Source organism: Brachyhypopomus gauderio, chromosome 1, assembly GCF_052324685.1.
Source record: "Brachyhypopomus gauderio isolate BG-103 chromosome 1, BGAUD_0.2, whole genome shotgun sequence".
Lineage (NCBI taxonomy): Eukaryota > Metazoa > Chordata > Actinopteri > Gymnotiformes > Hypopomidae > Brachyhypopomus > Brachyhypopomus gauderio.
Genome location: NC_135211.1, coordinates 20,222,101 through 20,234,392, shown reverse-complemented (window position 1 = coordinate 20,234,392; position 12,292 = coordinate 20,222,101). Strand labels below are relative to the sequence as shown.

Below are 12,292 nucleotides of genomic sequence, written 5' to 3'. Positions count from 1 at the left end.
GAGTGTGGGTGTTATAGTAGTGGGTGTGGGGGTTGTAGTGGGTGTGGAGGTTATAATATTGGCTGTGGGGGTTATAGTAGTGGGTGTGGGAGTTATAATAGCGGGTGTGGGGGTTATAGTAGTGGGTGTGGAGGTTATAATAGTGGGTGTGGGGGTTATGGTAGTGGGTGCGGAGGTTATAATAGTGGGTAGTGGGGGTTGTAGTGGGTGTGGGGGTTATAATAGTGGCTAGTGGGGGTTGTAGTGGGTGTGGAGGTTATAATAGTGGGTGTGGGGGTAATGGGTAGTGGGAGTTATAGTAGTGGGTGTGGGGTTTATAGTAGTGGGTGTGGAGGTTATAATAGTGGGTGTGGGGGTTATAATAGTGGGTAGTGGGGGTTGTAGTGGGTGTGGGGGCTATAATAGTGGCTAGTGGGGGTTGTAGTGGGTGTGGAGGTTATAATAGTGGGTGTCGGGGTTATAATAGTGGGTAGTGGGAGTTATAGTAGTGGGTGTGGGGGTTATAGTAGTGGGTGTGGAGGTTATAATAGTGGGTGTGGAGGTTATAATAGTGGGTGTGGGGGTTATAATAGCGGGTGTGGGGGTTATAGTAGTGGGTAGTGGGGGCTGTAGTAGTGGGTAGTGGGGGTTATAATAGTGGGTAGTGGGGGTTATAGTCAGTGTTGGGAACGTTACTTTAAAAAAGTAATTAGTTATAGTTACTCACTACTTGTTCAAAAAAGTAACTGAGTTAGTAACTGAATTACTCTATAATAAAATTAACTCGTTACCAGGGAAAGTAACTATTTGCGTTACAGTTAAAAAAAGGTTATATGCCAATTAATTAAGTTTTTTTTAAAAAGCAGTTTTCACAGTCAGTTGAAATGAGTAGATCAGAAAATTGTTTAACTTTTGATATTTATTGCACATCCACAGACCAGTGCAGGATAAAATCCTTTAAAATCCCAAATCTTTGAAAAAAAAAGCAAAAGTAAACAGTTACACTATATAAAGTGCATTTACATCTATGAAATTAAATTCTCTCAACCTGAGACAACTGGTTTATTTACAACAGAAGTAAACTTAACAATACAACCTCTATTCTTAATTAAATAAATCAAATACCCAGTCTGGTAGACATTCAGGAACTTCAAGTATTTTCTTAAATAATGTTTATATTGTCTTGAAAGTTCTAGTTTTCTTCGGCTTGCACCTGACGCCATTTCGGCCTCTTCTCCGTTTGTGTGGTGTCACTCGCGTGCTTCGGCGCGCGTGTAAAAACACTGGCTCTGATTGGCTACCATAACGCTGCCTTAGCCAATCGCTTACTGACTTGTTAAGTTAAACAGGTGTTACACCGAGAACTGTGACCTATCGAGGTCTGTTACTCCTCACTAGCCTGGGCAGCAGTCCGCTCGCATTACTGTTAGTATATCAATATATAGTAACGCACCGCTTTTAATGACCAGTAACGTCAACTGCGTTGTAACGACAGGAAAAGTAACTAATTATATTATCCCGTTACTGACAAAATGACGCCGTTACCTAACGCCGTTATTTTTAACGGCGTTATTCGCAACACTGGTTATAGTAGTGGGTGTGGGGGTTATAGTAGTGGGTAGTGGGGGTTATAGTAGTGGGTGTGGAGGTTATAGTAGTGGGTGTGGGGGTTATAATAGTGGGTAGTGGGGGTTGTAGTGGGTGTGGAGGTTATAATAGTGGGTGTGGGGGTTATAATAGTGGGTAGTGGGAGTTATAGTAGTGGGTGTGGGGGTTATAGTAGTGGGTGTGGAGGTTATAATAGTGGATGTGGCGGTTATTATAGTGGGTAGTGGGAGTTATAGTAGTGGGTGTGGGGGTTATAGTAGTGGTTGTGGAGGTTGTAGTGGGTGTGGAGGTTATAATAGTGGATGTGGGGGTTATAATAGTGGGTAGTGGGAGTTATAGTAGTAGGTGTGGGGGTTATAGTAGTGGGTGTGGAGGTTATAGTAGTGGGTGTGGGGGTTGTAGTAGTGGGTGAGGGTTGTAGTGGGTGTGGAGGTTATAATAGTGGGTGTGGGGGTTATAATAGCGGGTGTGGGGGTTATAGTAGTGGGTAGTGGGGGTTATAGTAGTGGGTGTGGAGGTTATAATAGTGGGTGTGGGGGTTATAATAGTGGGTGTGGGCAGGGCCGGAGTGGGACACTTTTTCAGCCCGGGAGTTTCATGTCCAAATCCGGCCCAAAATTATTTTTCCCTCCCAATCGGCCCTGACATGAACCGGCCCATCGGGAATCCTCCCGAATCTCCAGATTAGCCACTCCGGCTCTGGGTGTGGGGGTTATAATAGCGGGTGTGGGGGTTATAGTAGTGGGTAGTGGGGGTTATAGTAGTGGGTGTGGGGGCTGTAGTAGTGGGTGTGGGGGTTATAATAGTGGGTAGTGGGGGTTATAGTAGTGGGTGTGTGGGGGTTATAATAGCGGGTGTGGGGGTTATAGTAGTGGGGGTTATAGTAGTGGGTGTGGGGGTTATAGTAGTGGGTGTGGAGGTTATAATAGTGGGTGTGGGGGTTATAGTAGTGGGTAGTGGGGGTTATAGTAGTGGGTGTGGAGGTTATAGTAGTGGGTAGTGGGGGTTATAGAAGTGGGTGTGGAGGTTATAGTAGTGGGTAGTGGGCTGCCTTTCTGGCAGAAGCAGACGTCTGGAACCACAGAGACTTGCTTGAGGAGCACACGTTGCTATGGTGATGACGCCAACATTTCCCATCACACTGTGTTGTTTACGTCTCTAGATTGGTGCGATGATCCTGCAACCCTCCCCCACTCAACCAAACTCTCCGCCATGTCAGTCCTCACATCCCCCTGCTGCTAGCATTAGCATTAGCAACTCATGTTAGTCCCTCTTGCAGAGCTGAGACTGCGCCGCTGACATCTATGTGATGAACCGCTCAACCAAGTGTGTGCGTGAGCATTTGGGTCTGCTTGGATACTGCAGTGTCTGCGTGTTTAGTGCTTTAAAAAAGATCTGAGACACAGTACGACAGTCTAAATCCCTCCCCCCTTCCGTCTGTTCCTCCCTACATACAGAGCACATCTACACGCCTGCGCTAATCTTCCCCTCCCCTCTCTGCCTCTCTCTCTCTCTCTCTCTCTCTCCCTCCGTCATATGTGTTGGAGCAGCCGTAGTGTTTGTGACGGATTGCCTGCATCGCTGCGCTACCTGGAGCAGCAGACAGCGTGAGAGGAGGTGATCCTGGAGCCAGGGGGAGCAGGCATGGCGGGGAGGAGGTGCAGCTCCACCACTATCAGACCCAAAGAGACAGCCGAGACACAAAGGGAGCGCTGGTTACCTCACGAGGATTTGAGAGGATTTTGAGAGGGAGAGAGAGAGGGAGAGAGAGGGAGAGAGAGAGGGATGGGCCTTCCAAACAGAGCTGTATGGGTACTGCCAATCGTGGACTAAATAGTATGGTAACGTTATCGAAACTAACCTTCACCATCACACTCATCCTCTCTGTCTCTGCCTCATGTATCATCATCATTTGCTTTTCTTACCCATGATGCTCTACATGTCTGCACATTTGTGAAGGCAGCGTCACATTGCTGCACCTTCGCATGGCCAGAACAGCAGGGCTGTCATACAAGCATATATTCATCCCTCCATCTGTTCATCCATCTACCCCTCCATCTATCCATCTATTCATTGACTGTCATGCTTCAGCATAAGCCCTTATTTTCACACTCATAGCTTGATTGTAGTTGCAGCCATTGTTGCCTGTTTTGTGTGTGTGTGTGCGCGAGTATGTGTGTGCGCTTGTGTGTGTGTGAGTATGTTTGCGTGTGTATGTGTGTGTGTGTGTGTGAGTGTGTATGTATGCACACGTGTGCCTTTGTGTGTCAGACACAGAGAGAGAAAGAGCAGAAGAGAATACTGGCCTAAAGACAGAACCCTAACCCATGCAGTTGTAGACAGTGTGTGTATGTGTGTGTGTGTGTGTGTGTGTGTGTGTGTGTGTGTGTGTGCCTGTGGTCTTAGTGCCGTGGAAACAGGTTGACGGTCCAGGGTCACTGTGATTCAGCACTGCCAGTGTAACCCAGTTTCTAAAGCTATCAGGCACAGTATGTGGAGGGACACCAGAGCTCTCTGATCTCCCTCTGCTCTTCTCTCTCCTTATTCCTCTCTCCCTCTCCCTCACCCACTCTCTCTCTTTTCCCTCTTTCTCCTTCTCTCTCTCTTCATCTTACCATGCTGCTTCTGATAAAGTGGTCAGAGAGACAGATTCAAAGACAGTGCTGAGTGGCCATGTCTCTCGTTTGGACAAGTGTGTGTGTGTGTGTGTGTGTGTGTGTGTGTGTGTGTGTGTGTGTATGCGTGTTTATCTGACAGAGAGAGAGTAGAATGTGTAGTCCCTTTGCGCATGTGCAAATCTGTGGGTCATCAGTCATGTGATGGGTGGTGGAGGGTGTGTGTGTGTGTGTACTGGTTGATAAGGCGTGGGCCGTTAACTGTGCATTTACTATGCTGAGTGGTTATATGAATGATGTAGCATTTTTGTATTTGTGTGTTTGTGGTTGTTTGACATTACTTGCATTTGTTTACATTTGATTAGTAAGTACATTTGTGGTTCTTTTTTGTGATTAGTCCTGAATTAGATGTGACATTGGTGGTTTACATGTTTCTGTGTACCATGGTGCTCCATAAATATGCTAAATGATATTAGCATTGATTAATATTTATATTCATATTATTAATTTGATGAATAAGAGTGTTTAATAGCCTTTAATATAGTCTTGTTGATCTTTTGTCTGTAATGGGGTTCAGTGCACATGCCTGAGTTTAATAATGAGTTTAAATTATTTATTGAACTATTGATTAATTCAGTGAGATAATGATTAATGACAGAAACAGCTGTAATGGTGCCTTGTTTCTGTCCTGTAATCCTGTAGGACACGTAGTGTATGTCTGTAGTGTGTATCTGCAGTGTGTATTGTGTATTTGAAGTGTGTAGTGTGTATTTGTAGTGTGTACCTTCAGTGTTTATCTGTAGTGTGTAGTGTATATTTGTAGTGTGTATCTTTAGTGTGTACTGTGTATGTATAGTGTGTATATGTAGTGTGTAGTTTGTATTTGTAGTGGGTGCATTTAGTATGCATCTGTAGTGTATAGTGTGTACCTTTAGTGTGTATCTGGGGTGTGTAGTGTGTATCTGTAGTGTGTATCTGTAGTTTGTATCTGTAGTGTATAGTGTGTATCTGTCAGAGGTGGGCATTCCTCGTTCAGAAAGTAATAGTCCTCACCAAGATTTTGCTCAGGCTTCTTGGCTTGTGTTGATTCCACTAATTTGACCTGGCTTGCACTAATTAGAAAACCCAGCAAGCTTGAGTAAAATCCTGGGAAGGAGTTTTACTTTCTGAACCTGGAATGCCCACCTCTGGTATCTGTAGTGTGTATCTGTAGTGTGTAGTATGTATCTGTATTTCAGCAACCAGGCAATACTCACTCTTCTCACTTTGTTTCTGTAAAATTGTTTGAAATTTTTTTGTACATGTATCTGACTGTCTTTGTCTTTGTGTGTCTTAGCTGGATAAGAGTGAGGTATCAACATTGGCCCCGCCCCTGTCCACAGCCCATGGAGGTTCAGATGGAAACATCAGTGTTGAGGGAGCAGGGGCAGGGGTGGGGGCGGGAGCAGGGGCGGGGCCAGGGGAGGGGCAAGGGGAGGGGCAGCGTACACGAGCCGCACTGGAACATCTGCAGCAGAAGATCCTGAAGCTGACGGAGCAGATCCGCGTGGAGCAGGAAGCTCGCGACAACAATGTGGCCGAGTACCTGAAACTGGCCCACAATGCGGACAAGCAGCAGGCGGCGCGCATCAAACAGGTGTTTGAGAAGAAGAACCAGAGATCAGCTCAGACCATCTCACACCTGCACAAGAAGCTGGAGCACTACCACAGGAAACTCAAAGAGATCGAGCAAGTGAGTGTGTGTGTGTGTGTGTGGGTGTGTGTGTGTGTCATCACAACAAGGAAAACCAGAGAGACAGAGGTGTACAGCCATTCTGACCAGCAGCACAGCCTAACATGCTTTAAACGAAAGCTCATTTTAATTTTGTATACAAGAAAGGGCACATATCTGTTTGGTTATTGTTTATAGTTAGGACTGGGTTAAGGACTAGGGTTACAAAAGTCTTATTAGTTATAGGTAGTGACATATAAATAAACATTGAAAACTTAAACATCACATTAAACAAAAAGATACTCAGCACTGTCTGACTGCGAACTTTGGCGTGTGCTGTATTTTCGTTATTGTTTATTGTTTTGAATATATGCAAATCCTGTGACTGTGTAATTGCTTGCTTTCGTTTGACTAGGCTCATGCGGCCCCAGATGTTTTACATATAGTTCCAGTGAAGGAGGAGCCCGTAGTGTTCTAGTACTGTAGTCCTATTGTGCTGTAGTGCTGTAGCATTCTAGTGCTGTAGTGCTCTTGTGCTATAGTGGTCTAGTGCTCTAGTGCTGTAGTGGTCTAGTACTGTAGTGGTCTAGTGCTCTAGTGCTGTAGTACTCTAGTGTGTTATCATATACTCTACTCACAGTGTCCTCCATAATAAAAGCCTGTCTTTTCCTAATATTTCTATCTCTCACTCTCCCTCCCCCTAATTCTCTTTCCCTCACCTGTTCTTTCTCCTCTTTTCCTGTCTGGCCATCGTCTCGTAGAATGGTCTTGCGCGTCAGCCCAAAGATGTCCTGCGAGACATGCAGCAGGGCCTGAAGGACGTGGGTGCCAACATGCGCGCTGGCATCAGCGGCTTTGGTGGGGGCGTGGTCGGGGGCGTGGTCGAGGGTGTGAAGGGCGGGGTCTCGGCACTCACACACACTGCAGCGGTTGTCTCAAAGCCAAGGGAGTTCGCCAGCCTCATACGTAACAAGTTCGGGAGTGCCGACAACATTGCCCATATGAAGGACACTCTAGAGGAGGGGCACACAGAGGACACACCCCGGGCACTCAGTGGCAGCGCCACCCTCGTCTCCAGCCCCAAATACGGCAGTGACGACGAGTGCTCGAGTGCCTCCTCCGGCTCCGCCGCCGGCAGCAATTCTGGAGGGGGCGGGGCTGGAGGCGGGGCAATGTCAGGACTGGGTGTGGTCATGGGGAGCCCACGGCTGGATGGGCACCACCACCATCACCACCACTCATCTCCATCATGGGACGCACTGCTGGAGGGGCTGCAGGAGATCAAGGCGAGTCAGACACACATGGAGGACGCCATGGAGGACCTGAGGAGTCAGCTGCAGAGTGACTACTCCTACATGACCCAGTGCCTGCAGGAGGAGCGCTACAGGTGGGGATCAGGGCAGGGTGGTGCAGGAGGAGCGCTACAGGTGGGGATCAGGGCAGGGTGGTGCAGGAGGAGCGCTACAGGTGGGGATCAGGGCAGGGTGGTGCAGGAGGAGCGCTACAGGTGGGGATCAGGGCAGGGTGGTGCAGGAGGAGCGCTACAGGTGGGGAGCTGGGCAGGGGAGTGCCTGTGGAAGCAACACTTTCCATAGTTATCATCTGTGACTAGATCCAAATGGCAAGAACATTCTAAAATGTGAATAAAGACCTAGACCAGCTGAGGAACTGTGTCTGAGATGAGGGTTTGTAACTGAGCACCAGCTGTGTATCTGAGATGATAGTCATTCCTGGCTGAGCTGCGATTTCACTGACACTTTCAGCACAGGAAGCTGTGTGTGTGCTGGGTGTTTGAAGCTGTTTGAAGCTGTGTGTGTGCTGGGTGTTTGAAGCTGTGCGCGTGCTGGGTGTTTTAACTGCAGCCTGTGTGCATGACCAGGTACGAGCGTCTGGAGGAGCAGCTTAACGACCTGAGTGAACTTCACCAGAATGAGCTCAGCAACCTAAAACAGGAGCTGGCCAGCATGGAAGAGAAGGTGGCCTACCAGTCCTACGAGAGAGCCAGGGACATACAGGTAAACACAGACCAGGGACAAACAGGTGAGAAAACTGACCAGGGACAAACAGGTGAGAAAACTGACCAGGGACATACAGGTGAGAAGACTGACCAGGGACATACAGGTGACAAGACTGACCAGAGACACACGGGGTGTGTGTGATGCATTGTTGCTGATGCGCTGTGTATCTGTACATGTGAGTGTGTGTGTACAGTCATGGCCAAAAGTTTTGAGAATGATACAAATATTAATTTTTACAAAGTCTACTGCTTCAGTTTTTATAATGGCAATTTGCATATACACCAGAATGTTATAAAGAGTGATCAGCTTAACAGCAATTAATTGCAAAGTCAATATTTGCCTAGAAAATGAACTTTATCCCCCAAAACACATTTCAACTTCATTGCAGCCCTGCCTTAAAAGGACCAGCTGACATCGTTTCAGTGATTGCTCCATTAACACAGGTGTGGGTGTTGATGAGGACAATCTGTCATGATTAAGTAAGAATGACACCACTGGAGACTTTAAAAGGAGGCTAGTGCTTGGCATCATTGTTTCTCTTCTGTTAACCATGGTTATCTCTAAAGAAACATGTGCAGTCATCATTGCACTGCACAAAAATGGCCTAACAGGGAAGAGTATCGCAACCAGCAAGCGCCAGGTAGTGATGGGCAAATGAAGCCTCTTGAAGCAATGAAGCTTTCCAACCCTTTGCTTTGCAAAAAGGTTCATTACTCGAGGCTTCATTCATCACTCACTAGTGACATCTGCTGGTGAAACTGTAACAGCCTCGTCATTCAGTTGGATCATACTTTCAACAATTTGTAAATGCAATATTGTCACAAAGTTTCCATCAAACTCATGTTTAGTAACAGGAAAATCAATTAAATCATACTTAATTGTCATGTTTTAATTATTAAAATGATTTGTAGCCAATCTAATCCTTGACCATTAGTGGTTGTGTTGGGTTTTCTTGTATGTCATGAACGTATTTGACAATGAAGATATGTTGTACTTTACTATATTGGGAATTGAGTGGTTGTTGAGGCAGACTGAATATTTTGAGTTAGAAACTGATTTAAAAAAAAACAAAATGTGTTTAAAATAATTGCTTCTTGGGGGTTCTAGATCTGGTTTGGTAGTCATGGCCTGGTGGTTAGGGAAGGGAAGTGGTTAGGGAACTGGTCTTGTAACCGGAGGGTCGTGGGTTCGATTCCCAGACCTGAGGCCATGACTGAGGCGCCCCTTAACCCTCAATTGTTCACTTATATAAAAATGAGATAAAATGTAAGTCGCTCTGGATAAGGGCGTCTGCCAAATGTAAAATGTTTTTAACATTACAAATAAGGTTTGCCTCTTCCAATGGTTTTTAGTCTGTTTTTGATGTGTGAATCTAATGTACATCCTGATCAAACAAAAAGAATTTAGAACGTTCCAGATTTTAAATTTAACCACCTTCTACAACACGAAGCAACAGGGTTCGTAGCGCTTTTATTTTGAAAAACGATACGCAAAATGAAGCAATGACGTGGCCGATGTAATGCGAGGCCTCGTTTGTTGCTGATCACGTGATTTTGCTCAATCTAACACAAGCTCCGAAGCGGGGCTTCATCGGACACGCCCCTATTTACTCGGTACACGCTTCGAAGCGTAGCTTCAGATGTCCCATCACTAGCGCCAGGACCGTCTCTTAAAAGTGTTTCAGCTGCGGGATCGGGCTACCAGCAGTGCAGAGCTTGCTCAGGAATGGCAGCAGGCAGGTCTGAGTGCATCTGCACGCACTGTGAGGCAGAGACTCTTGGAGCAAGGGCCATCAGGGACAGACTGATATTCTGCAAAAGGTACAGGGAGTGGACTGCTGAGGACTGGGGTAAAGTCATTTTCTCTGATGAATCCCCTTTCCGATTGTTTGGGACATCTGGAAAATAGCTTGTTCAGAGAAGACGAGGTGAGCGCTACCACCAGTCTTATGCCAACTGTAAAGCATCCTGAAACCATTCATGTGTGGGGTTGCTTCTCAGCCAAGGGACTCGGCTCTCTCACAGTCTTGCCTAAAAACGCAGCCACGAATAAAGAATGGTACCAGAATGTCCTCCGAGAGCAACTTCTCCCAACCATCCAAGAGCAGTTTGGTGATCAACAATGCCTTTTCCAGCATGATGGAGCACCTTGCCATAAAGCAAAGATGATGACTAAATGGCTCAGAGAACAAAACAGAGATTTTGGGTCCATGGCCTGGAAACTCCTCAGATTTTAATCCCATTGAGAACTTGTGGTCAATCATCAAGAGACCTACACATTCTGACAAAATGCAAGCATTGATTGTACAAGATTGGACTGCTATCAGACAGGATTTGGTCCAGAAGTTGATTGAGAGCATGCCACGGAGAATTGCAGAGATACTGAAGAAGGGTCAACGCTGCAAATATTGACTTGCTGCATTAACTCATTCTAACTGTCAATAAAAGTTTTTGTTACTCATATGATTGCAATTATATTTCTGTATGTGATAAAAACATCTGACAAACACACATAAAAACCAGAGGGCAGCAGATCATGTGAAAATATATTATTTTTGTAATTCTCAAAACATTTGGCCATGACTGTAGGATACATTGTTGATGTGCATCTGTATGAGTGCATGTGGTGGGTGAGGGGTGGAATGCAATGTTGTTGGTGCGTTGTGTATCTGTATGTGTGCGTATGATGCATTGTTGCTGGTTCGTTGTGTGTGTGTGTGTGTGGGGGGGGTTGGGGGCATGCATTTGCTGATGTGTTGTGTATCTGTACGTGTGTGTGCAGGAGGCTGTGAAGGAGTATCTGACCCCTATCAGATAACACGTGTGTGTGTCTGCGTGCATGTGTGCAGGAGGCTGTGGAGGCGTGTTTGACCCGTATCAGTAAGTTGGAGCTCCAACAGCAGCAGCAGGTGGTGCAGCTGGAGGGGGTGGAGAACGCCAACGCACGCGCTCTGCTCGGGAAGCTCATCAACGTCATCCTCGCCCTCATGGCGGTGTTGCTCGTGTTTGTCTCCACCATGGCCAGCTTCATCACGCCGCTAATGAAGAGCCGGACCCGCGTCCTCACCACCGTCGCCCTGGCGCTCCTACTACTCATCTTCTGGAAGCACTGGGACTGGGTGGAGCTCTGGCTGCTGCCTGGCTGAGTCATGTGACCTCAGAAGTCTGCCCGTGGAGGCAGAACCGTGGCAATAATGATGCTACTGAAATCACCGAAACTGAATCCCACTGGGATGCATCCCATTTCTTTCCCATGAGCATCTTAATGAAAGGCTGAAAAGGTGATGGACATAAAAATGACCAATATAGTTTTTAACCTTAGAATTGGCACAAATGGGAAAACAAATCTCCACCTACAGTCTGACTGAACACACAGTGCCCACACAGACCCTGGCTGCCAAGTTGGCTTTCATGTGATACAGACACCTGCCTTCAAAGGCACCCGCGGTCACTACAGAGCCCCCCTTTCAATAGAAAACATCCAAGGGTTTTGAACTTTCCCATATCCCTTTTACTTTTACACGATTATCAGTTTTTTTCATGAGTGCATGGTTTCAGGAGGATTCCGCATTAAGGGTTAGGGGTCAGGGTCAGGTTTAGGGTTAGTGTTAGGGGTCAGGGTTAGCATGCCTTAACAGCTAGCATGCCTTCCTTTCATCCCTGAAGCGTACCTGATCACTAAGCTGCCTCTGATAACATTGTCATCCACCTCTCGTTTCACTGCGCTCGCTGGCACCAGTGATGTTACGAGACTTACTGTTGAGGGGGGTTTCTACTGAATGGGTAGTGGGTGAGGGCGTCTTGGTACGATAGGGAATTTGACGTTTATAATCATTGGTTACTTTTTCATTGAGGAACACCACCATCAAAGATTACATTTCTGCTTAACCATGTGTACAGATAAGTTGCACTTAAACACACTAGAGAATGAACTTTTAGACACTTTTAAATTGCGCATCAAGCGCACATCATCGTTGCTCTTTCGTGAACAGGCTGTACAGTGTCATCATCCATGTGACGTCACAACCACAGGCACGTTCTGCCATAACGTTCATATTTCTACCCAGTTTGTTAATCCTCCAATACTACACTGTAATCTTAGCAAATAAATCTACAAACGTGTGATAATGGTTGTTTTTTTAAGTGGTGAAAGCCCATATATTTTGTATGAATCATTCCATGCCTTACCTTGGCATTTTATTGCTATGGGCATCCCTACTTCAGTACTAACCATAACTCAATTTTTACAAGCAACACAGTCGATTTGTTTATGTAGACGTCATGCCTGACACTAAACCAGTTCAACTGACACGCGCACAAGTACGTGGCTCTCTTCTCGTGTTGTAAGTGCAACGGGCGTTT

The 12,292-nt window shown here is 46.3% G+C and overlaps 1 protein-coding gene across 1 annotated transcript; it reads left to right on the top strand.

The window, feature by feature from the left end:
* The first annotated feature begins 3,067 nt into the window (after positions 1-3,067).
* tmcc2 (transmembrane and coiled-coil domain family 2) lies at positions 3,068-12,052 on the top strand. The gene is made up of 5 exons (XM_077001105.1): positions 3,068-3,428; positions 5,539-5,934; positions 6,675-7,300; positions 7,793-7,928; positions 10,780-12,052. Exons 1-5 carry the CDS (start codon positions 3,396-3,398, stop codon positions 11,074-11,076), a joined length of 1,488 nt encoding a protein of 495 aa, XP_076857220.1. The 5' UTR covers positions 3,068-3,395; the 3' UTR covers positions 11,077-12,052.
* Positions 12,053-12,292: the final 240 nt, after the last annotated feature.

What these genes read in the sequence shown, in the direction of transcription:
- tmcc2 (XM_077001105.1), top strand. Translation starts at nt 3,396, where the DNA reads ATGGGTACTGCCAATCGTGGACTAAATAGTATG. An exon ending in ATCGTGGACTAAATAGTATG is followed by an intron (nt 3,429 to 5,538) that starts GTAACGTTATCG and finishes TGTGTGTCTTAG; the next exon opens with CTGGATAAGAGTGAGGTATC. An exon ending in AACTCAAAGAGATCGAGCAA is followed by an intron (nt 5,935 to 6,674) that starts GTGAGTGTGTGT and finishes ATCGTCTCGTAG; the next exon opens with AATGGTCTTGCGCGTCAGCC.